Below are 25266 nucleotides of genomic sequence, written 5' to 3'. Positions count from 1 at the left end.
TCACGTCATTAGCTCACCATAATCCTATGAACATCCCCAGAAACATAAGGGTCCATGTAGACAGAGTACTTCCTTCAAGCCAAGCTACATAATGTGTGTTACCACATTTTTTATCTAGATTAGTACTAACAGACATGGCAAGTGCTGGTTTACTTCACATAAGAGTTAGTATCACTGACAAGTAATACACCAGCCAACGGGACAGCAGTCTGGGAGGTTCTGTAGTTAGTCAAGCTTGCAGCAAGCTTGCTCTTTATAGCAGTGCAACTTCTAAATCAGAGGAACCCATTTCTTACCAGTTTCTTCTGGTAAGGCTGAAAAGCAGTTAAACTTCTGACCCATCTCTCACAAAACTCTTGTTGAAACATCTGCTATCAGAATAATGTGGCATTGTGCTACTCAAGTATTTGAATAAAAGTCTTGAACACCAACCGTGATTAGAACGTTACAGCCTACCTGCTGGCTAGCTGAAAGGCATCAGTAATGACTATTCCCCTGAGAGTACCAAGTCAGAAAGAGGACTAATGACATGGCTTAAAGAATGCCAAGAATCATTTAGAAAGATTAGTAATCCAATCTGCCTAACAGCAGAAAAGAACAACCCCTGAAGCAACATATTCATTGTTAGATTACAAGCATTCTATTGATTTACCAACAAGATCCACAGTCATATATAGTACAACTATGAAAGGCCACATGCTGTGAATGGGTTTTAAGACTTCTCAGGAAGTCTTAAGTCTTGTAGACAGTCATACAGTAGTACTGAATACGAGTAAAATTGGAAACCTTACCTAAAAAAGAAAAAAATCCATCTGAAGGCAGATGTACCTTTTCATAAGCCTATTGTTGCCCTATGAAAAAAAAATTTCCTTCAGCCACAAAATAAAGAAACGTAGGACTTCAAGCACCCAGAGCAGATTGCCAGATTTTCCTTGTACTTCACTAACTCATCATAAACCATAACTCCTTACTCTTACCTGGTTTTGCTGCACTTGATTGTTTCACATCGCCTTCCCCACGTTCAGAAGCTTTTACTCAAAATTCCCCAGCACATAGCCAATAAGTGAGATCTCCTACACAGCCGAATTCTGCGTTGCTCCTGGAAACACTGGACAACTCAAAAGGCAAATACAGCTGCCACTATGAGTTTCAATGCACACCAGCACTACACATAGCAACAGGACAGGAACTGCACCTGAACAGAGAGGGCCACGATGAAGACAGTACAGAATATGTATACAGAATCAGCACCTGTAGATTGCTATAGCTATATAAAAAGGAAAGAAAAGGCCACAAATCCATACAGTGAATATGGTGTATGTTTTATTCTATTTACAGTACATTTGTTATAAATATAATACATTTCTTGAAAATCTTGAGTAGATTTTTTTAAAACAGATCAATTGTTATAGTTACATAACAAAGTAAGTGACAATTTAAATGACAATCTCATGGTTGTGAAATAGTGCATTCTGTGTTGAGATGAATGAGAAAATACTCAAACTGGCTGAAGAAATTATTTTTTAAACACCTTAGGTGGGACTTGTATGTAAACCTCGAAAGGTCACTAGTTTCCATAAACATGAAAACTCAAAACTTTAAACTAAAGAACTGAGAAACAGAAACAGATTTGAGAGACCTTACTGAGCTTCACAGTAAAGTTGGGGTTTATCATGACTAATGGCTTCAGACAGGAAAGAGCCAACGAGGGTTTCTTCCTGAACCATATCCTAATACAGCCACAAATATTAAACACACCATGCTGGAAGTTGTAACAGCAGTCAAGCTGCATTTTTGACAGGGCATAGGGCATACAAATATGTTCAGATCTGGAGCTGAAGAGTATTTTGTGTTATGAATATCTTAGTTACCAGGGAAGAAATACATTATAAAAGGATAAATGTATTTTCAGTCCAACGTGCATTGCATTGAGAAACAAACTGACAAGTCACCTGAATATTTTGCTATTTTCTTTCCTACACAATCTTTAGTAACAAGTTAGATGTCTGAGGTGCTACTTCCAAAACCTGCAGCAATATGTCAACCAGCAATATCAGAAAAGAATCCCATTTTATTTCTCATTAAGTGTGATTTTTTTCAGGAAGCAGTCAGATATTATTGATAATAATCAGTGCAGGCATGGAATTCTGCTGACTCGTTTCGAACAAAGTAACTTGGTCCACTAGCTTGGCAAATACTCTGGGGGTTCCAAGATTATAGACACCTGTATGAACAAAGCAAGCTTTCAGCTGCAAGCTATAGACCTCCTGGCTTTTAAGTTGAAGCTTGTACTGTGTTTGCCCAAGCCACGTAAAAGATCCATGGATTTCTAGTGCTTCTGGGCTGAAAAAGAAGGTAGCATCGTTATTTCTCTGCATTCGAAGCATGTATTACCAGTTTACATGATTCCCTCCAGCCTCAAGTTTTCTCAAGATTTTAGAATGTACTATGTCTGTCACCAGCCCATAAAAATATACATTTGTTTATGATTTCTGAAAACTTATTTTTGAAAAGTCAGGAATTCAGAAGTTCAGTTACTACTCTGGCAGTCTCTGGATGCATGAGTGCCTACTGCCATTTGTCTTTGATGTCTTTGAAGTTTTTAAGTCTTTTTGACTGGTTGCCTACAATAATTTCCCTGAAGTCACTGCCTTTCCCAGATTCATCATGCTCTTTGTTTCACATACACACCCACCCATTAAGACATTAAGGTTTTTCTAGCAAGACAAAGGTAGACTTTGAAAGGACAACAGTTGCAATCTAAGATACTAAATGCAGCTTCAGAAAAGGTCATGTCTATATGTCCTCTTCCCTACTACATCCACACACATGCTCATCCTTGCAAACATACACACACTGAGAGTAGCTAAGGTATCTTCACTGATCCTTATGTCCGACTATCAGCTCAATTTAACTTTGGGTCCTTACTTCCTATCAAATATGTTTTAATGTTCTCTGACTCACACTTAACACACTCTTTACAGTGGCTCTCCCCTTGGCTCAGATCCATCAGTAGAAATCTTTAAAGCATTTCTTTGGTTCCTAGTATACTGTACACTATATACAGATCCTCACTAAACATATGGATAGTGAGGAATTCCAGTGTGTTCCCAGCTTCCTACAGAACCTGCACATAACGCTAACAACTGACATAGTAACAAGATCCAGAAAGTTTTAGGAATTCCTACATAAGGTATTCTTAGGCCTGCCCCATGAGCTAGAATCCAATCAGAGTGCATATCCACAGAAGTAGTCCACCTACTTTAGAGGTACTGCATTAATAAAGGGGGGGAGTTGTTTGTTTTTAAGAAGTTTCAAGGCACATGACTACACTGTTCTTCCAAAGACATGTCATACAATGGCCATCTTGTGAAAAGACCGGACCAATGAATAGCTTCCTAATGTTAACTGATAAGTAAAACATATTTAAGTCTTCTGTCCTCTATTTGTGAACCTGTTTCCCATGCCTAAGCCTACCTCAGTGTCTTCACAATCTGCTATCTTGCCCCAAGAATATACAAGTCAAGAATCCCAGAGTCTATTTTGTGGTAAGCGGACCAAGTAGCATTATACCTGGTGGCAGGGTGGTATTTAAGGCAGGGGAGAGGGAGTGTCACCTGAATTACACAACCACTTCCGTTAAAACACTACTATTAACAATGGTATACCACGGTACTGAATTATCTCTCTCCCACAGAAATCCTTAGTAAAACTTTTAGAAGCAATTCACAAAACATTTCCTCAGTGCTGATATTTTTGCACATAATACTACAGTTCTAAGCAAAAAGCTAGTCATAGGAATCAGTTGATAAACCTAGGGGAAGTCTTAAAAATACCTAAGGTTCTATGACATTTTATACTAAAGCCAAATTGCAGGAGGAAGTACTTGTTTAAACTTCAAAAGTGTTTTCTACAAATTACTTTGTATTTTAAAAATGACAACGCGACAACATACGTTTAATAAAGTAAGGTGGCTGAAGCTTGTATTTCAATAGTTCAAAAAGAACTTTTCCCTAAAAAAGATCTGCAGAGTTTAGATGCTCAAGAGTCACAATTCAAGGTCCTGTCTTAGCAACAGTCAGAAGCAAATTATAAATTGAGCACTGACTGGAGACTCCCATTTGGCTGTATGAAGCCTTTACCACCTTCTATTCTTTCAAAGAAGCCACTGTTGAGAAAATCCTATTCTAGATATTCAATACAGTTAAAACATTACATGACTCCCCAAAACTAGGAAGCGTTCTCAGAAAATAGTTTTATTAACATTCACACATTACCTTGTTGTTTTATGCCGCAAATCAATCATCACATCTACAACAGCCTGGGAACAATTGGAAAGTAGAAGAGTGACAGGTACCAGACAGAGGCTGCAAAGAGAAATAGTTCCATAGTAAAGGAGAAAAGTCTTACTTTGAGTAGTCTTAATTATACTCTTAAATAGTTGAAGTTAATTTCAAGAAATATTAATATGTAGTTGTCTATTATGCAGTCAGTGTACACTGCAATATGATCACTTACATTGACTAGAGTTACTTATAATAAAAGCTATTGAGGCAAACAGCATTGGCTCAGTTGAGCCAAATGAGTTACCACCTTCCTTCATCCAGCTGAGACAGGCCAGCAAAAGCGTAACTAATGCCTTACTTTACAGGAAATCCACCGTTACGACAAGAGACTCCTCAGAATGCGGTAACATCATCCAGTATGCTACTCTTAATAACCACTGTTCAGCAAGTTTTGTCTACTTTTCTTCTGCATCACCTCCTCTAGAGGAATTGCTAGCACCTGGCCTGAAGTTTCAGCCAGAACAGTGCCCCAACAGAACAGACAGCACATACATGTTTGGTGTTAATTTAAGCCTTTACCCTGAATAAAACTAATACAGTTAGTTGATATTCTGCTTTTTCAAAATTAGTATAATTGTTTTTATAAATAATGCTGCAGAAAGAAAGACCCCAAGATATTCACAGGCAGGTACAGAAAGTACAGCAGCTGAAACCACTTTGTGTGCACAGTAAGTGATTTGTGTCACTGAAATTCCTTGACACTGCTTAACAGTTTAATTATCCTAAACTTGAGTAACAAAAAAGAACAATCAGCATTATAACAAATAAGATATGAACTTGTTACTGGAATAATGCATGCTTTGTAACTGTCACTAAAATATGCCACCTTATAAAATGTTTAGATGTTTGATTTTATAAAGAAACATACATCTTTCTTTCGGCAATTTATATTAACTGAAATTTTAGGGAAAAAAGTGTAGCAGTTCTCAGATAAAACTACTCAAACCTGAACAGGTATTTATGTTTCAAGTACAATTCATTTCATACCTGGAAGTTAATCCAGAGGGCTTTGTTAGTATTTTAATTTTGAAGATTCATGGATTTCACAGGCTCCAATCAACTCACTCTAGCAGTCTGCTTTTTGGCAGACATTAATTCTGATACCCTTCCAGGAGACAAGCCCCAGTGATCTAAACTTACCACCTTTCCTTCTGACATAAATCAGAACCACAGGCAGCTAATCTTGGCAAGTCAGATGCTGTAGACATAACAGTTCTTTTGACTTAAAAGTACCTCTTGCTTTCTGTCTAGCTTCTCAGAGTAGTAACATTGTTTACTGACACCAAAAACAAAGGCAGCAGAGTATTTACTTTTCTTTCAGTGTGTTTGATAACATTACTAGTTAACATTAAGCCTGGAACTCTGGTATTACATCCTGCTTCTCTACCTGAAACTTTCATTTTACCTATGAAATTCTGAAGCAGTGACTTCAAGAATCGAGCAAGATTTCACCCTTGCCTAACAGACTATCTTATGTATCATAACCCACATAGCATCTCTCAATAGGATTCATGTCAAATTGACAATATTTCAAAAGTTTCTAAAGAAAACGTTGCACTAACCTTTTTTGATGAAAAGAATGATTGAAAGACTCTGGATAATGAAGACTTGTCTTGATAAGATTAGAGAGCTGCTCTGGTGTTGGTCTTGCAGGTGCTGGCGTGTTTTCTGGTCGAAAAAACTTTAAGAGAACCACTTCTGGTAATTCCTGAAACACAAATTCAGATCAACATTTAAAATACTGACATTAGGTGCTGTGCAATGCAACAAGAAAACCCATCACAGAAGCTACAATTTTCCATTATGAACTATAATGCCAGGGAAATAAGTTTACAGCATCATGAAGCTTAAAGTCCTCTCTGATGTGCTCTGTATTTAAACATGCTAGCGAAGAACTGGTATGATTTATTTATTACCTTCTTCTGAGACACTTCACAGCTGCTTATGAAAACACTATCTGTACAAGTTTCACAGAAGCAGCTATTGTCGCAGTGATTTGTTAGTGTTTGTTCTTGTTTGTTTCTACAAAAAAGGGACAGCTTTTATACAATTCCCTATTGAGCAGCTGTACAAAAAAAAAAAAAAAAAAAAAAATATCCATTACCTGCCCTGGGAAGTTCACAACAGGAAAACCAGTACCCAAGTTTCCCAAAACAGATCCAAAGTAAAAGCAAAGAAGTTTATCGGAACATGCTAACGATGATGGAAGGATTTAATAATGCAGAGAATCTTAAAAATTGTATAGCAAGCTCTTGCACATATGAAAATTACCTTTGTACCCAGCTGAAAGCCCAAGTCAAGCACTGACACACTACCTGGGATTCATCCTAACCCTGTGGGGAGAATCAATCTCTGAAGCAGAAGAAATTAGATGATTCACAAAGATGCAATGCCAAATGAGGCAATAAGGCTGCATTTGGTCCAGCATTACAGCACTACTGTAACACTGTCCAACATCATCTAATCTGTTTTGCGAGCAGGATTTATTCAGGAAGGGGCTGCCTTTTAGTATTCCCTTATGAATCTATTCTGCAAAAAGTCCACCTTTAGAAGAGAAAGGAATTTGCAGCAATAAGTGAGACCGACTACTAAAAGCATGTGAAAGAAAATTTTTAAAAGCCACCAATACATCAGTACAGTGTAGCAAAGCAATACTTGTTCATTTAAGGGTGATGGATTGCACCTTCTAAGTTGAAAATAAAACTACAGGCAAAACCTGACTCTCAATAACAGACACACTAAGCATTCTGTAATATGTATTAACATCTCAGTCACTGTTTGCCTGTGCTGGAAATAAAACATGTGATGTCTTCGTTGTATCAGCCTTGCAATTCTCTCCTCTCAAAAGGAACGGCAGTTTTCTTAAAAAGTAATATGAGAAGAAAATAAAGATATTTGACAGTAACAATGAAATATATTTTGAGCATTGAATGAATTTGGAATTTCCACCCTACCCTATAGGTATCCAACTTGATGAAAATTGACAGCATGAACCACACCACAGATGAGATTATAGGTTTTCATTTAAATTGATCTTTCCCCTCAGATTATAATCCAACCAATTATTCAATGCCCTCTGCAACATACCGGTATCCTACACACTGTAGTTTGCCCTAGAGTCAATTACCTGTTCCAAGTCCTCCCAATCAGAATTCCCGAGTATTTTTTTAAAACCCTACAAAAGACAAATATGAAGGTTTATCTCTACAAATAGAAAGAACATCATGAAATGCAGCAGGAACATATACTGGTGAAAGTGCAGAGTGCCATTAATATTTCAAAACTTTAATTCTAATATTACACCTCCATTGAAGGACTTGTAATTAGTAAGATTAATCATTTGCCATCACAGAGCTAAACCTTAATTCCAGCCAGCCTTTGAGTGTCGGATTCAGAAAAAGATGTTTAGGTCTCCAAGTTCAGCTGCTCAAAGTCTAGGGGCTTTTTTTGTAATTCTGTACCTAGAACAAAGGCTAAGACATGACATTTAGTACATGATTCTCATACCTAATGGTTCAGGACAGAAGTAAGCACTTCCAAAAGGTAACCAGAAGATATGCATATGGATTAGGGAGCTACCTAGAGACAGCTAATATGTGCTAAGTTTAAGGATGCATTAATCTCCTGCCCTACTCTAGAGCTTAGGAAATTGGATCAAGGCTACAGAAAAGATGCCCCTGCCCGCTTGGGCATCTGTAGCCTTCCCTTCAAGAACATGCACCAAGCAGATAACCTCAAGACTTTTGCTTATTTACTCTTAGAAACAAAAGCAAAACAAAACAGAGAATTGAACAGGCCGCATTTTGTTGCTGAACCCCTAGAATATCAGCCCAAACTGAATATTGTCTTTCAAAAGGCAAATATGAAAGTTCTGACACTTAAAAGTCTACTTGTTGACCCATTATGGTTCCTTCAAAGCCTCCAGAAGTGCCATGGGCTCCAGTGTACAGCAAGCACCATATATTGCATACAAGAAGATAGTCCTTTAAAAAAAAAATCATCACAATATAATTTGAAGGTCTCATCCAAACATACTGGTAGAGGTACAGATAAGCTTGCCTGGAAGAGCCTTTCATCAAAAGAAGAATTTGGAAGAGCTGTATGGGAGGAAGTATTTATTTTTAGGGTTTTTTTTTAATATATTTTACAGCTGCATTTTTAAGCTTTTTGGGTTTTGACTAGAAACATGCAACAGGCAGTAGGCACCAGAACCATGCTGCTCCCACAGTTACCTTTCAAGAGCTACAAATTGTGCAATTTGTGCTAGGAAAATTGTTTCTATTTTTAGAAAGCTTTTTGCTGCCCAAAGCCACCTACAAAGGCCAGCTTCAACAAATATACTTAAAACTTGACAAGCTTGCTGTTCCAAGTAGAATAATCTCAACAGCTTCACTTATTTGGTAGTTAGGAAAAAGCCAGAACCTTTGAAGTCTGATGTTTTGCTACGTTGAAACAAAGTTTATATCATCCCTTCTTACACTTGTGAAACTGGGTATTAGTCATTCACACTGGTTTTAGGTATCTCTTGCAACTGTACTAAGCTAGAAGTTGAAAAAGTCAAAATTTAGACCACTCAAAGCATCCTTTGCGTTATCTGATAGATGTAATAGGTAGGTCTGATCACAATATATGTTCCTCAATCTCTTAGAACACACTTTCAAAGTGAAAACTTCTTCCTTTCCATCAGACAGGTGGAAGTGATGGTATCTTCACATGCAGTCATTTTAAATGATTTTTTCTATGTAATATTAGACAGTTTCCAATTTCAGAAACAATCTCCTCAGTGACTGAGTCAATGTGCTCTTAAACAAACTAGAAAAAGCTCAACATCACAATTTGATTTCCAAGTTGTATGGAACTTCAGCCTATTCACCCCACAAATCACCAGTTACACATAGCCAAAAGGATTATTAACATGCTCAGTCAAGTATGTGGGACCAATACGCACAGCACAGAAGAAAACCTAAACAGGAAATTTACTTGTGCTTTGAGTTGTTCAAAAGCAGAATATGAAAGCAACAAAAAGTGAGACAAAGGAAGATCTTAAGCGATGTTTCTTTCTTCCTTCCCCATTTTAGATCAGAGAACTCCCATTTTAAAACCTCTGTTTTAAATTTGTTTCCTTCACCGTGTGACTCATCTATATTAATTCTAGCTCCTAACATCATAGAAATGATGACTTCAAGAGCAGTATTTTACTAAGACAAGACAGCAGTAATAATGCATTTGAAAACTCAAATGTTATCATCAGTTCTGCAGTCCATCCAATGGGTAAAAAAAGCAAATACAATTTTTCAGCTATTTGGAATATCTCATTCATGATAAAAACATAAGCCAGTCCTCCCAAACTGGCACAGTAACTAGGACATTGATACAAGAGTGAAAAACATACACTTCAGCTCTTTATTTACCCTTAGAAATTTTGCTTTCCCTCTATCAATCTGGTTTAAAGAAAGTCTTAAGCCCATTCCAACAGTCTGTGTTTGACTCAAGTACCCCTGCCCAAGTATTCTGTAAAAAAAAAAAAATCTGAACTAGCGCAAGATATCACTTCCAGTAATTCAATTAGAAAAAATAAAGCTATGTAGACCCTACACACTCTTACCTTTAGGAAAGTCCTACTTCCAACCAAACTGTTGCTGCCTCACTAAATTGCACCTGTATTAACAAGCAGTGTTACCAAAAATTAGTCTCTGAAATGAAACAATGCCAATAAGCCTGCATCCATGCTGCATATATTTTATGGATTTTACTTCTGGGCTGCTCATTCAGTCCTGTGGATTAGACCAGTGCTAGTCCAAATCATATCATATGCAGTCCTGAAGAACATCTGGATTAATTCTGCCTGGAAAGCATCCACTTTGTGCATTACAAGACCACTTCACAATGAAGCCAGAGGGCTCTAAATGGGGACAGCATCTTAAAAAAAAACAGTATGCCTGATCTAAAACACACTTGGACACTATCTCATCTAGACTTCAGTCAAAAGTAAGTTTACACTCACATGCTAGTGTGTTTCAGAAGTATGAATGCATACATGCCAGCGTAACCAAGTGACAAGCCTCTACTAGACTGCTTCTCACCTTCCATCAGTGTGGCAAACGCCTCAGTCCCACACCACTACTGCCATCCCACCATACTACTGTGCTTCTCCTTTGAATTCACCAGATTAGAAAAATATGGGAGGCAGTAATAAGAAATAATGTTGATCAACAGCCCTGACTGAATGGATGTTTAAAGTATTTGAAGTTTTTGTTCTTTCATTAAGTGAAGGTAGAAAGATCAAGAACAAGAGACAGTACAGCTGTCTTTCTGATTTCTGTATTCTGATCAGTGTTTCTGATGCAATCAGAAGTTGACCTTCAGTTAAAAGAACCTTCTTCCTGAAAGCAAGTCTCAAAAGAAACAAAACCCATAGCAGTATCGTTGTCAAAAGAACAGCCTTTAGTTACAAACACCCAGCTAATTTGTATTAGTGAGCTTCTACTACTTGGACCTCAACAGCCGCTGCTAACACATCTGTTCAGAACTATTCACTTTAACACCTTCCATAATTTATTCTTTACATATTGTTGCTAGTGACTACAATGTATCACTTTGTAGCACCTTGTATTTCCAGTTCAAGGAAATAAACCACATTTAGCATTTTTCCCCTACCTTTAGCAAAAGGTCATATTTATTATTTTTTTTTTTTTCAAAAATACAAGTGAGAAAGATAGGAAAATAAATGTTTTCCATATTATTCAAAGAGATTTCTATATGAAAGATTCCTTCAGCATACTGTGTTATGATTCCATACTTCCACAACATAGTGATGTAAGTAGTTCATCACATGACCTGGTAAGTCTACTGTACAGTACTATACAGTAACCTATGCTCAAAAACAGTGATATTAAACAAATAAAGAGCCCTGTAGTGTGGAAAAAAAAAAAACCAAAATAAATGTATTCAACAACAGAAAACCAGTAAGCCTCAGTCAGTTATCATTGTCTTTTTCAGAAAGAAAAATGTTTAGAATTCATAATTCTTTTGAACAGACATGGGGAGGAAAAAAGGAAGCACATGCATCTGTGTATCCAAGTAGGATTTGTATAGAATTTTACTGTCATTTTCTTTATGTGAGTACAGACAGAAATTTTCCCCAGAAAAAGATTGTCAGCCTCCCTCAAGCCCTCTATCTCATGTTTTATAGAAACCAGAGGTTTCATCTTGAATTTATAAATACCACGGCAAGTTATGCTACTGTGATACAGAAAGACTCAGATCCTGCTGTCTGTTCCACATCCCTGTTGTAATGCATTACACATTCCACAATGCACCAAGCAGAAGTAACCGCCTGCCCCTGCATCTCAGTTAGCAGTCTAACAGCTTAGCTTAGACATAGATGACGTGGTACTAGTGCACCCAGCTACCAGAACCTGAGAAACATTAAGTGCCAATAAATACCAATCTACTGCTCTTCTACTACAGTGCTTCACTGCAGCTTTGCTTCCCTGGACACTTCTATAATCTAGCCTCTATAAATCCAAACTAAAGCCTTAAAAGTTGGCAAAGAATTAGTCTGAGGCACCTCAGCTGAAAAAGCAGCAGAAGCCAACCAGTACGTACATAGAATTTAATCAAAACATAAAGCAAGCAATCTTGACTTGTTCAACGTTGTTTGATGAATTCAGCTAAGATTCGAGACATTTCTCAGAGGGCTAAAAAAAATAAAAGCGGATGCAGAGAGAAATCTTGTTCATGTTTTCTCCATGTCTATTGTGAGACTTCTCAGTTGGGAATGGCTGTATAGACAGACAGAGAAATTCCTTTGCTGGCTGCCACAGCATGAAGCAGAAGCAGCTCAAGTCAAGAAGAAAGTTGCCCAAGAGCAACAAGCAAAACACAGCAAGAAACACAAGACTTTCACATCCTAGGTGACACTCTGTTCAGAATTTGTGAACAAATTTATCATTTAAGAACTGGTAACCAACATGCATTGGTAAAAAGCATGCATCTCCATCTCCCTCTGCTGTCTAGACCACAGAAAACAACTAACTTCTACACTGTCAGCACAAGATATTTCAGGAACAGTCCAGAGTTTCCAAACCTGAATAAATACAGATTTACAAAGACACACTATTTGAATGTTACATTATAAGTCTCAGAGCTATACACTGAAAATCTTAAGTTAGAAGTAATGTTTGGGCTTGGTATTTCTCTCCCCCCACCACAGCTTTTCACTGTGTAACTAATGCAAGAGCAAGATAACTCAAAGACAATGTGCAATCCTTAATATATTAAGTATATTCTTTTCTCTACCTAGCCTCATTTAATCCTATTTTTGGGATTCTTTTAATTCTTAAATGTGGAGTGAACGAAGTAGACTGCTGCAAAGTCTCAAATATTTTTTTCTATACCTCACCTCCCATCTCAGAGGGGTTTATCTATTCTCTTCACAGGATAAAGTACCAACTAAAAAAAAAGCTAGTACAGGAGTATATGAAATTTCTCAAGCCTTAGTAGTCCCAAGATAACAGGCTCTTAAAATCCAAGTTACATCTGGGCTTTGGTTACCATGAGGACATGGAATCTACACATTTAAAAACAACCACCGCTACTCACACCAGATTTCAACTGTGTCACAATACAGATGATTTTTGCTTCCCATCAAGTTACAACATGCTTCAAAGGAAGTGTGTTCCTTATGCTGAAGAAAGTGAATACAATAATCAATGTAGCATCTATCTGAATGTAGCTGTAATACTGATGAGAAAAATTATAGACAAAGAAAGATAATATAGTAGCATGTGTTCCTCAAAACAAATTGAGGGTGCATCTGGATCTTCCATGTTGCCGGTGGCAGGATTCCTTTTAGTTTGAAGCTGAATTTGATGCACAGAACTAGAGTTCCAGTGCAGTCAAATGTAAACTTCTACCTCTAGCATGTTCAGTTATTTGTTTACTTTAGTGTAGAGATCTGACTCATTCCTACTACTTATCCTCCCACTCATTTGCAAGAGCCTACTTCTGATCTCACTGAAATCTGAAGTCCGCAGTGTCTTCTCCTAACTTTAGGTGCATACAGTATGATCTACTGCTCTACACATACCTTAAGACAGGAATGGTAATACCAGAGTGGGCAGTTGTCTATAATAGACTAATAGAGCCTATTATAGCTCAGCATAGCTTAAGCCCACAAGTGCAAAGGATTTTTTTGGGGGTGGGGGGCTGTTAAGTGTTAAAAAAAGAAACAATTGGAATTTAATTTTCCTGTTTTTCAGTACCAATGAACACCAGCCAGTTTAGCTTAAACTGCATGCCCCTTTTGACTTATTCCCATCTACCTCATAGCACAAAGAACTAAATGGAAAAAACGATACAAAAATACTTAAAGCCTTATCAACCAAAGCCAAGTCCACAACTCAGTAATTCACTACTTACATGATAGCATAGTATTTACAGAAAGACATTTGCCCTGTATTGTTTTCTTGACAAAATCAACATATAGTAAGATTTGCTGCAATTTTGAGTAAGAGCTCACTAAAAGTTATATACAATGTTTGCAACATTGGTAAAAATATAAGGAGAATAGCACCAAAGCCAGAAGGAACAGCAATTTACTGCTCAGCAGAAGACTGAACAGGTACAAGACTTGTTTCTTTTTTTATTTTGCACATTAGTAATATTCACACAGCAAGTGACACCTAGCATAGATGTTTTTACAGAAATTTATCTATAGCTTCCACAGTTGTTACTGATTAATGTACCAGGAGACATTCACCAGTTTCTTACATATGCTATTTTCTTTGATCAAACAGGCTATGAAACTTCAAAGTGGAATAATATGCTATTAATTGATCAATTCCAATAGAGCTTTCAATGTCTTTTGAACTGCTCCAGTGTTTCTGCTGTTCTAACATTTTACAGTAAAGGTCTTCAAAGTTGTACATAGTAGAATTTATAAAATTGAATTTATTAACACTCCATTCTACCATTTTACTATTAACTTCGTTACGAAATAACTGTTAACTTTGACTTAATACCATTAATAAGCTCCTAGTTCTACTCAGAAATACCACAGAACAGCTTACTCCAACTGCATAGCAGCATACTTACTTGCAGATCACTTATCTTTAAACTGAGTCTAGCTACTTCACTATAGATGACTAATCAAAGTTGAAGTAAATCTGAATTATTTAATAACAACACGTATCTGATGTTAGATTCTACAAAAGCACCTAAAGTGATGCCATTTTTTTTACAGGAAAACACAAAGTTTATTTCAGGAAAGAAGCAATTGTAAAGGAAAGCTTTGCACTAGATTACCTGTTTCTGAGGAAACGAAAAAGCCTCCTTCCCAACTGTATTAAGAGCAACATGATGCTGGCCCTCCAGAATAAGCTGTTTGTTGTCTTCCACAACATATGCCTACAGAACATAGCACAAAGACATTAGCAGACCAGAAACTATGACAAGCTTCATAATCACAGAATTACTGATTTCCCCCTAAGTTCAGTGGAAGATGTTGTGCTGTTCAAAACCTAAAAGGCATGACATTTATGTGTATTAGACTCCAATTTCCACTACTTAATATTTGCACTCTGGTAAGTAACATCTTCTTCAAAGCAGACTGGGGTCAGTCTTACAGATCTATGATAAAAACATGTATTAAGAAATCTTTGTTTAATATTTCAGAATTTCACTTTTAAGAACAGAACTTAAAAGAACTAGATGCATCCAGAGTAATGTAAAACCATTTAAGCATACTTATTACAGTAACAGCTACTAAGATTGTCTTTGCTTCCTGACACCATTTTAGTTCATTGGTCTGTTTTCACAAAAAAAAAAAAATCCATAAATTTTCTATGAGTATGCTTGAAGGTTCAGGAGGCCATATTAACTTATTTTCTAACAGTCATACTTCATGCCCAAATTAACACAAAGGACACAACCATACATACCTTCCACAGTACAACAATGTTCAGATCAACTTCACTGCACCTTTGTATCAATCTGACTGTCTCATCAAATGATTGTTTTGCAGCCCTTTGAGATGTATAAGTATGAGATTGCACATGTGTTCTTTTAAATTCAGAGGATAAGCTTTGAAAAAAAAAGTCTGCACAAGGACTGGCTGAACTTATTATCTGCAAGAAAAAAAAAGCAAGAAAGCGTTCTCAGAACAGAATGCAAGCTGACACAAGTTACTCTAACAGAGCTGATCACCCCTGTAGTATTTCAGTTCCTTTGTCTTGCTTTGCTTCCCTTTGCAAACCTACAGAATCCTATACATCTTTGTTTCCATGATTGCCCTGTTAGAGATCAGCCCTCCCTAATAAGCAATCTAAGGCAGGGATCCTCAAACTACAGCCCGCGGGTCGGATATGGCCCCCCAGGATCCTCAACCCGGCCCCCGGTATTTACAGACACACACACACACCCGCCTCCCGGGGACTGCGGGGGGGGGAACCAAGCAGCCGCAGATGACTGCCTGCCACTGCATCCACCCACCGGCCCCCTGGTTAAAAAGTGTGAGGACCCCTGATCTAAGGTAACATGGGTAAACAGAGCTATAGATTATTGGTCTAAAACTACAAATACCAAGCTTAGAAATCAGGACTTTGATTACTACCACCAGACAGCCTACTGTGATATATGAAGTGTAGCAGAGGGAGCTGAAGTATCCAACTCACACAATCACATGCAAGTCATTATTGCTTATTAGTATTTTCCTCAAGTTAGGCAGAAATATCAAAGGTAGGAACATATATTTTGCTACAATACCAAAGATAATGGATTGCACAGCACATTCCCCATGCCTAAGTGGCACAGCCAGAAGTACTGTGCTGTTTGTCAAGTTTGTCATCATTTGTGCTGAGCTTTTCCAACACCAAAAGGTTGATAAGGAAGCAGTAGTTGTAAGACCAACAGCAACAATACTTGGAGACAGCAGGGTAAGTAAGAATCTTCAGCTTCCTAAACCTTTGCTTTCAAAAAGTTTAGCCTTTCCAGAATATGCTGTCGCAGAGCTGCTAATCATTAGAGTAAAACACACTTCTACTGAGGCAGACAATCCACTTTTGCGGTAACTGTCTAGAAGAAAGGGCACCCTCCCCAACCCCCCCACTCGAGAACGTTTTCTTACAAAAAAGCTGAAATCTATGCAGCTCATCCAACTTTAAAAATGCAGAGGGATCATCTATCTCAGCTTTTTAGTCCTAACTTCAATTCATATGCCTATAAAATGAAATGGCAGTGAATGGGTTTTCTTTGGCTTCTAAAAGCTGGATACATATATGGAAAACATACACTCAGCATAAAATAAGCAATCTGACATCCAGCTAAATCCACTATGCTAATGCAGATTTCTCATCTGATGCAAGTGGACTACTTTTCTCAGGGTTTGGAAAAGCTTTTGCTTACCAAGGTCATTTGCTAAAAGGATTCTTCTTCAGACAATGCCTGTATACTTAAAAAGATTAGAAAAGCATGGCAGTCCAGAAACTTAAAACTAAGAAGAAACAAACAGGCATCTTGAATGGACTGCAACCTACATCAGCAGTTTTGATAATCTGGTACGTACATACATTACAAGTTTCCAGATTATTTGTAACTATATTTTTACGAAGTTAAGAAAAAACAATATAAGAAGAATCTGACATCCACAGATCTCTACTAGAAACCTAGAGGTCTGGGAAACATTCAGAAGAACTGCTCTAAAGGGTTGGAAAGGAAAGAAAGGTATTAGCAAAAGTTAGCATTGCAACGTGCTCCCTAAGTGGTTCAGCTGTGGAGATAGGAACTTAAATTCCAGACTATCCACTAGTCTATGCTTTCTTACTTTCTCTTTGTAAAAAAAAAAGAGCTGACCTAGAAAACCAGTATTTTTTGCCATGCAAAACTCACCTTTCGAACTACAAAAAGCACTGTTCCCATTTTTAGTTTTTAAAAAAGGTTTTCACTGAAATACTTCCACATGACAGGGATACCTTGCACAAGGACAAAATATGCAGTTGTACCAATTCACCTACCTGTTCATTTCCAAAGACAATGTCTGCAAATGTGTAATTTTCTAAGGGATAAAAAGAGAAGGCATTGTTTCAGCATCATGAGAAGTCACAACTTCAGCAAACAGTATTTTCTTCAGTAAGTTACCACATTCAGGGGACAACCTACCTTCTGAGTTTTTGCATCTCACTGCTTTAAAGCATAACTTCGCTCGCTCTCTGCTAGCAAGTTTAGTATCTGAAAGAAAAAGGTTGCAAGATTTATTTCCTCCCCTCAACATAATCACAGTCCCTCCTCATTAGTCAAGCCAGCCCTCAAACTTCACAAATAAGAAACACTGACAATATTCAAGAGGCATAACTAATCAAACAGAGCAACTGCATGGTAGTAAAGATGCATCTTCTGCTGACTCCTTCCATCAACATCTAGAGCAGAAAATGAGCCATAATACATGAGGGAGATACAGACAAAGGAGGAAGAAGCAGAAGACAAAAGATTCAGTTTATCTGACTGGTTCACCCTCAATATTAATGCAAGAGAAATACATGTCTAGACTAATTTTTAAGTACATAAAATGTTAGCATACTAACAAAGATAACATCCATTAGATACAACAGTTGTCCAGGGTTTTTTTGCCTGGGATAGCCTTTTCAAGAATTAGCAGCTTGTATTAGTTAAGGCAGGATACAGCACTAGCAATTCTGGTATATTTCTAATAACTGAATGGAGGACTTGTTGATCACTTTAAATACTGATAAAAACGAAAAATAAAGGAACACCAAAAGATATTTCTTGTGAGCCAAGTTATCAGCCAACCCAGACATGGATTTCTTTACATCACAGAAATAGTTTACCTGTAAGTTAAGCCCATTTTTAAAATTAATGAAGTCTGAAATATACTTTTCTTGAAACACTGACAAAAGACAGGCTGTAGCATGCTTGAAATGGACAAAGTTCTCAGAAATTCATTATCCTGAAAGCCAAATTCAACTCCTTGTAAGATTTTTAACTGTTCTTGTCAAGTAGAAGCTGGACTTGCCATCCTTTTGGTGAAACAGATACACACCTTTGTCTTCAGAGACGTTAACAGATTTTTGAAGCTTCCAGTGCTTGCTATTACTTGAAACCTGCACTATATGAAATTCTTTAACACCAGTCTCGCTCTACGGAAGAAACACAGATTATGTCAAACAAGACAATCACAGTTGTGATGTTCTACATTGCATCGTAAGTGTTCATTGCAAGACGGCACTGTTAGAATCTTAACTAATTATTCACACCATCTGTAATACAGTACTGAGAGACAAAGAGAGATTTAAGATCCACTGTAATGTGAAACAACAGTCCCAGCTCACAGCAACTTCCAATTTCAGTAAACAAAGCCACATGAAGAAGCAGCAAAGATCCCCCAGAAAAAAAAACCACAAGCTAGTATTTTAGATTAAAACAACTATAATAAAACCCATGCTTTTAACTCCAATGCAGAACACTGTCCACAAGGCCACTTATTTTCTAAGATTACTTTAGGAACATTGCTAGGTCATAAATCCCAAAAATTCAAGAACCTTTTTTACATACGTACACAATGAAAAATAGCTTTTGGGATTGGTTTTCTTTCTTGGAAAGAGTGGTGGTAGTGGAAAACTAAGCCTCACACAATGTTATCTGTTAACTTGGTAACTACTTCATAAAACATTCCTTTCTCCTCAAAGAAACAGTGGACAATATTCATTTTAGTAGCTGAACTAAAAATGAAGTGTACACAATTTAAAAACAAAATGACATATCAGCTCAGTGATTCTACTACCGCCTAAGCATCTAGGAATTCTATAAACAGAGCATTCAATTACCTTGCTTTGTGGTTGGAAAAATGGGAGTAGCTTTACCAAAAAAAATGACTAGATTTCAGTTAGCATGGTATGAACGACTAAAGTGTTTTTATCTGCTTTGCTAAGTCAACAGATCACAACAGACATCTCTATATGGACTGTGTTTGCAAAAACATCTTTTAGAGTTTAGTAACAAATGTAAACACAGAAGCTTCCCTCAAGTTGGAGTTAAATTTTGGCTTCACATTACCACTATTTCTAGCAGTGTTTTCACTGAAAGGTTGCAGGAGGCACAGGTTGTCAAATTCAGAACTGTCTTAAAAGTTGTTATCATCAAGAACATTCATGGATTTGGAATAAGACTTCCTAAAAGAAAAAATTACTCCAAACTACAGTACTGCAATTTGCTTAGGATAGAGATAGTTATAGTAGACTTCCAGAGAGTTGAAATATAACTTAATGTTAGTACTCTTTCCAACAGTAACTGGAATTATTAAATATGCAAGGTTTACTTAGTGCTTGCATAGTTGTAAAAAACACTTTTACTTAAGTCTCAGTTCTACTGGTGACATATCTGCTGAGCTTTAGATGAGTATTATTAAAAATAAGAACTTACAGTATTGGTATTTTCTACATCCACAAACACCAACATATTGTCCCCTCTGCCTTCTTCATCCTCAAGGGCATTACTTCTGCAGACAGTAGCTCGAATATGCAGAGATCGGCTAGTACAAATAACTGCAGTGTGCCTTAATACCCTATGACTAGGAAGGGGCAGGGAAGGGGGAGAGGAGAAAAAGAAACACACATGCTGAACAACCAGGACTGCTGTCCAGATCCTGTCATCAAGAAGTTTAGCTTTTGTGGTTGTCATCAATATTATGGCCAATAAACAATTTATTTTTTTTTCAGCTAACGAGACAGTTTTTTTTTTAAGCTTCCTAACAAAATTATATTATTTTTAAAAATCATGCTGCATGGGTAGGTGCTGTTCAAACATGCAATCTCTCAGCCAGTTCGGAATACTGGAGGAAAAGGTTTGTATGCTACCATGACAAAAAAATGCAATCAGAAATATTTCAGACATAAGACAACTAGCACAGTGAAAGCAAACAGGCATATATGGGCACAAGGATATCATTAAGGTATTTAATGCCACCAAATACTTTGGAAAATAGCTTTGAGTAAATAAACCATAAGCAGCCCACTAGTTGGTCACATCTCCTATGTAAACATTTACTAAAAAGCGTTTAGAGAGAATACCACTGCTTTCAAGTTCCCCTGAACTAAGAATCTTGAAAGTTTACTTCTAGAGCCATCACTACTATGACTTTTTCCAGATACACTCAAACTCCAGGCCAACAAGCCCTTTGTAAAATTTACCTTCCTGCTTTTCTAAAGATGAGTAAACTTCAGTTCTTGGACACCATCAAAATACATCAGCTTTTCCCACATAGAAGAAGCTCTGTGATACCCTAACTTCCACTTGGAAACATTAGAGAAATGTAAAAATTTGGTACGCATTACCTACTAAATATGCTGAAACACCACACAATACTTGCTTTGGAGGGGAAATCAGTGGTCTCCTAAATTCTACTTCACATAATGTCACAATCTACAGAATAAACTTCATAGTTTGCAGTTAATCTTCAGACAGATACATAGATTCTGTATAGCTTTCAGGTGGCACAAAAATATTTTTTTTAAATTTAAAAGCTATGCTCAGTCTACAAAAGAGCACTTTTGAAACAAGATCACTTTGCTTAAGTTCCCCCGGAAACTTCAATATAGTAGGGAAAAATATATTCCCCAAGCAACCACCTTCTATCTCTAGAACACCTCACTTTCTGAATAGTATGAACTCACAGGAGAAATAAGTTCTGTTCTTAAAAAAAAGTGGGGGAACAGAACAACTACATTGTAAGGGGACAAATTCCCCGTTCCTACAGGCTAGCTCACAGGTAAATGAAAAGTTAACTTTGGCATTTCAGAAGCTACAAAAAAAACCACTAAACAAAGTGCATTTGCATGACTTTTAGTTTGACTCCACAAATATGCTGCTGATCCATTCTCCTCACTGTCTTCAACTTACTCTGCTTTGGTTTACATTACAGAGTAGTCTCACAGCACATGAACTTTGTTTTTTTCTCAGAACTAGCCTGAAAAACAAGCTACAGTCACAAGCAAACCTGGAGTCCACGTGACTAGAGCTCATCTGAAGTAGCCCCGCTCACCACCATCATCCTGCATATGCATAGCACAGAGACCAGATGTGCTGGTTTTGGCTGGGGTAGAGTGATTTTTCTCCACAGTAGCTGGTAAGGCACTGTGCTTTGGATTTGTGCTGGAAACTGCTTATAACACAGGGATGGTTTCATTACTGCTGAGCAGCTTACACGGAGTCAAGCAAGGCCTTTTCTGCTCCTCACACTACCCCACCAGTGAGCAGGCTGGGGGGGCACAAGAAGCTTGGAGGGGGACACAACTGGGACAACTAACCCCAGTTGACCAAAGGGATATTCTATACCATATGGCATCACACTCAGTTTATAAAGCCGGGGGAAGGAAAGAAGGAAAGGGGGGGGGGGGGGGAAATGTTTGAGTGATGGCATTTGTCTTCCCAAGTAACTGTTACACACTGAACCCTGCTTTTCTGGAGATGCTTGCCAATTGCAAGGGGTGAATGAATTCTTTGGTTTGCTTTGCTTGCCTTTGCAGCTTTTGCCTTACCTATTAAACTGTCCTTATCTCAACCCACAAATTCTCACTTTTACCCTTCCAATTCTCTCCCCAATCCCACCAGAGAGAGGGGAAGTGAACAAGCAGCTGTGTGGTGTTTGATTGCCAGCTGAGGTTAAACCACAACACCAGGTCCCCAACCCTGATTACAGATCCACTCCTAGTCTGCACTGCTTCTTAAAGTGGACAGTGATATATTCTCCAGACAAACAAATCCAGCACATGCAGCTCTAATAGATTTCTCTCCCTGAAAATTAAGTATTAACATTTAGGTCTTTGACCTGTAATCTTAGTGAGCTATAAACTAATCTAGATAAAGCCCAATTGCAGCTTTCTCTCAGCTCTAGCTATATAGCAGTTAAAGCTCGAGGTAGTAACGTAAGAATAGTATTTGCAAAAGAGTAAGAGAGAGGGGTAGTAAGAAGAGCCTTCTTTTCTGTATTTGGCCATTTGCTAGATTGCTACACAGGCTTCCTGAAGGCTGATCTCTTCACTTCCTGAACACAATCTTATTCACCTCCAGAATCTTTCTGGAATACGTTTCTCAAAAAGTTATCTCCTGAGCCTTCTTAGCTGGGTGGGACTTGGGAATAAGCAACATAAGTCAACTTGCTACCTTTCAAATAAAGTTCAAAGAATGCATTATTTCTTAGCTTGTGGTGTCAAACTTGACTGTCCACTGTCTCGACATGGTCCAAAAAGGCACTATACAACAGCATACAAGTCAAACTTGGTATTTAACCCCCTTCAAAGAGAATAGCTTTCATCATAATACAATTACTAACCACATTTTAGCTAAGAACAAAATCTTTTGTTCAAAGTACCCAAGATTGGTTTATAACACACAGAAACAAATTAAGTCATGATTTTCTCCCCCCCTATGCCTCAGAACGATGTGCTTCCAGAGAAACTACATACAGAGTTTGTATTAACATCATTCCATTAACCCTCCTATTTTAATAATTGCCACTGATGGAAGCAGTGTAGGCTGTGTAATTTCAGATGGAAATCAGATCGTGTAACAAAAATCATTGCTTAGAAGAGCAGGTAACAGGCATCTTCTTTTGTATTATCATAGCCACTGTAAGCATAAACGTAAATCTTAATTTCTCTCAATGTTTATAATGTATCTATTAAGCGTGACAGAAAAAAGTAGATAAAAACTTACCACATTTTCGAGTGTCTTTTAATACTTTCATAGTAAAACAAAAAGTTAATTTCATGAACACCTTCTTCATCTGGTCCCCGTAACCACATTGGCAGCTGCACTGAAGCCCCAGGAAGAAGAACAGCATCAGGAAGCGGGACATGTATTACTTCAGGCTGACCTCCTGTGCCAACCCCAAAGTCTGCAGAAGAAGCTGAAGATAGCAGTGCTGTTCGCACAGAGGTAGGGTCTGTCACAACAGTCTTGTACGCACTACAGTTTTCAGAAGCTGAAGGACTTAGTGGCGTTAGAACAGCAGTATTTCCACCAAAAGTAAAAAATTCTGGATGCTTGGACACAACTTTCAGTGCCGTAAGAGGACACTTGCTTACGTTCACAAATTCTACATATGCTTTTCTAATTTCTCCACAGAGAAGCCCTGTAGGAAAATTTATGAAGAACACCTGTATGGGAGAGAACAGGAGAAAAGAAAAATCTGAACAGAGTCAAGTTACAAACATGCATGAAAAACCACCACCAATGTATTTAAACTATATTGCTCTGTACAGCTTCCTGAGGAAGGGAAATGGAGCGGCTGGTGCTTATCTCTTCTCCTTGGTACCCAGTGATTGAACCAGTCCCATGTGTCCTACGCTGCACCATGGGAGGTTTACACTGGACATGAAGAAGCATTTCTTTATCAAAGGCATGGTCAAATACTGGAACAGGCTTCCTAAAAGGAGAACTAATGCCCCAAGCCTGTCAGTGTTTAAGAAGCATTTGGACAATGCCTTTAACATCCTTTAGCTTTTGTTCCACCCTGAAGCGGTCAGGCAGCTGGACTAGATTATTGTAGGTGCCTTCCAACTGAATTGTTCTATTCTAGAGAGTGTTGTCATTAACCAGTTAGTCAAACCACTTTAACAACCGTAGTAAAGAAAACCACTAAGTTCTAATTAACCAATTTGAGGAACTATTCTAGATAAATGGCAGGCAAACAAAAGCTTCTTTGCCTGTTTCCCCTCACCTTGAAATGTGGCTACAAAAGCTGTTGCGAACTAAAATTCTGAAGGGAATATAACAATTTCAGAAGGATGTTAAATTTGGAGGCTTCAAGCTTCACTTGAAAAAAACTCACCAAGTTTGGCACTGACAGATCAGAAATTAACTGGAGATTTAGGCATTAACAAAGTCTAAGACTTCATTGTTACAACTACATTTATAAGCTCCAGATTCAGCTATTTGCTCAAAACTGCCTATAGAAAGTAGTTACATACCTCCAACAAAGGCATTTCTTCTGTAATAATGGGATCTAAACGTCGGTCAGGTCCATATTTAATAGATGTTTTTTCCTCTTTTGTGTTATTAAGTCGAGGCCCTTGGATTTCTAAATCTTGTCGTCCTCGTACAGATAACCCATTGGAGACAAGTTTTCCTGTAAAACAATTTTAAAGTTTGACTTTTTTTAAAGCTATTCCTAACTTTTTTGGGGAAGGGATCCAAGGCTTCCTACCCAACCTCAAAAGTATTTTTTTCTGTTACTGGGTACACACAGTGTTCACTGATTAAGTAGCATCACTCAAAGAACTATTCAAAGCTCACTGTCACACATAATGCATTGCTTCTGTGAGTTCAAACAGCCAGTTATCCACTGTTGTGGACTTACTCTGCCCTTTAATAGTTTGACTACAACTAGGGGGGAGGCACAGAGCATGAACATGATTTATTTCGTTTCCCAATTTCTGCCAAGCTGGAAAAATCCCCAAAGATTTTTATTTTCTTCAAACACAGGCCACCACTCTTCAAGTGTTCTTTATTCAAAAAGGTTTCCAGTTCACAGACAGCTGAACAGGCATCACTATTTCTTTTAGACACTTTCAAACATGTGCTTTAATCCCCATTTCCTCCCACAACTACCTTTTCCCTGTGAGAGTTTCAGATTAATGACTCAACAAAACAGATGAAGTAATATGCAATAAGTCATTTATATGTTAATATTTTGGTTCTCTTTCCTTTGTAAAGTGAAGATGCTAAAAACAAAAACAAACTGTATCAGCCAAACTTAAGTTTGGGAATCTATGCAAACATCATTGCAACAAAAAGTTGAAAGCTAACAAAAAGCCAAAAGACCCAGAGGAAAAACGAATGGCAAAAGAGTCAATGAAAGTTGTTACAGATTCAACATGGCATAGATATAAGTTTGTGGGGTTTTTTC

The 25266-nt window shown here is 37.6% G+C and overlaps 1 protein-coding gene across 4 annotated transcripts in view; it reads right to left on the bottom strand.

Moving 5' to 3' along the window:
- Nucleotides 1-1301: 1301 nt before the first annotated feature.
- Nucleotides 1302-25266, bottom strand: part of TRAPPC8 (trafficking protein particle complex subunit 8) — a 55592-nt gene continuing 31627 nt past the window's right edge. For 2 of the 4 annotated variants that reach the window (XM_055704580.1, XM_055704582.1), the window contains 12 exons: nucleotides 24329-24486; nucleotides 23073-23515; nucleotides 19782-19929; nucleotides 18403-18499; nucleotides 17505-17573; nucleotides 17360-17400; nucleotides 15290-15475; nucleotides 14655-14756; nucleotides 7474-7521; nucleotides 5909-6054; nucleotides 4278-4367; nucleotides 1302-2343 (listed from right to left, as the gene is read on the bottom strand). In XM_055704580.1, coding sequence (XP_055560555.1) covers nucleotides 2109-2343; nucleotides 4278-4367; nucleotides 5909-6054; nucleotides 7474-7521; nucleotides 14655-14756; nucleotides 15290-15475; nucleotides 17360-17400; nucleotides 17505-17573; nucleotides 18403-18499; nucleotides 19782-19929; nucleotides 23073-23515; nucleotides 24329-24486 — 1763 coding nt within the window. In that variant the 3' untranslated portion in view covers nucleotides 1302-2108. The remainder of the gene's footprint in view (nucleotides 2344-4277; nucleotides 4368-5908; nucleotides 6055-7473; nucleotides 7522-14654; nucleotides 14757-15289; nucleotides 15476-17359; nucleotides 17401-17504; nucleotides 17574-18402; nucleotides 18500-19781; nucleotides 19930-23072; nucleotides 23516-24328; nucleotides 24487-25266) is intronic. The other 2 variants (XM_055704581.1, XM_055704583.1) reach the window with 1 other exon arrangement.

The sequence above is a fragment of the Falco cherrug genome, chromosome 3 (genome assembly GCF_023634085.1).
Source record: "Falco cherrug isolate bFalChe1 chromosome 3, bFalChe1.pri, whole genome shotgun sequence".
NCBI classification, from domain to species: domain Eukaryota; kingdom Metazoa; phylum Chordata; class Aves; order Falconiformes; family Falconidae; genus Falco; species Falco cherrug.
This window is presented reverse-complemented; position numbering and strand designations above follow the sequence as displayed.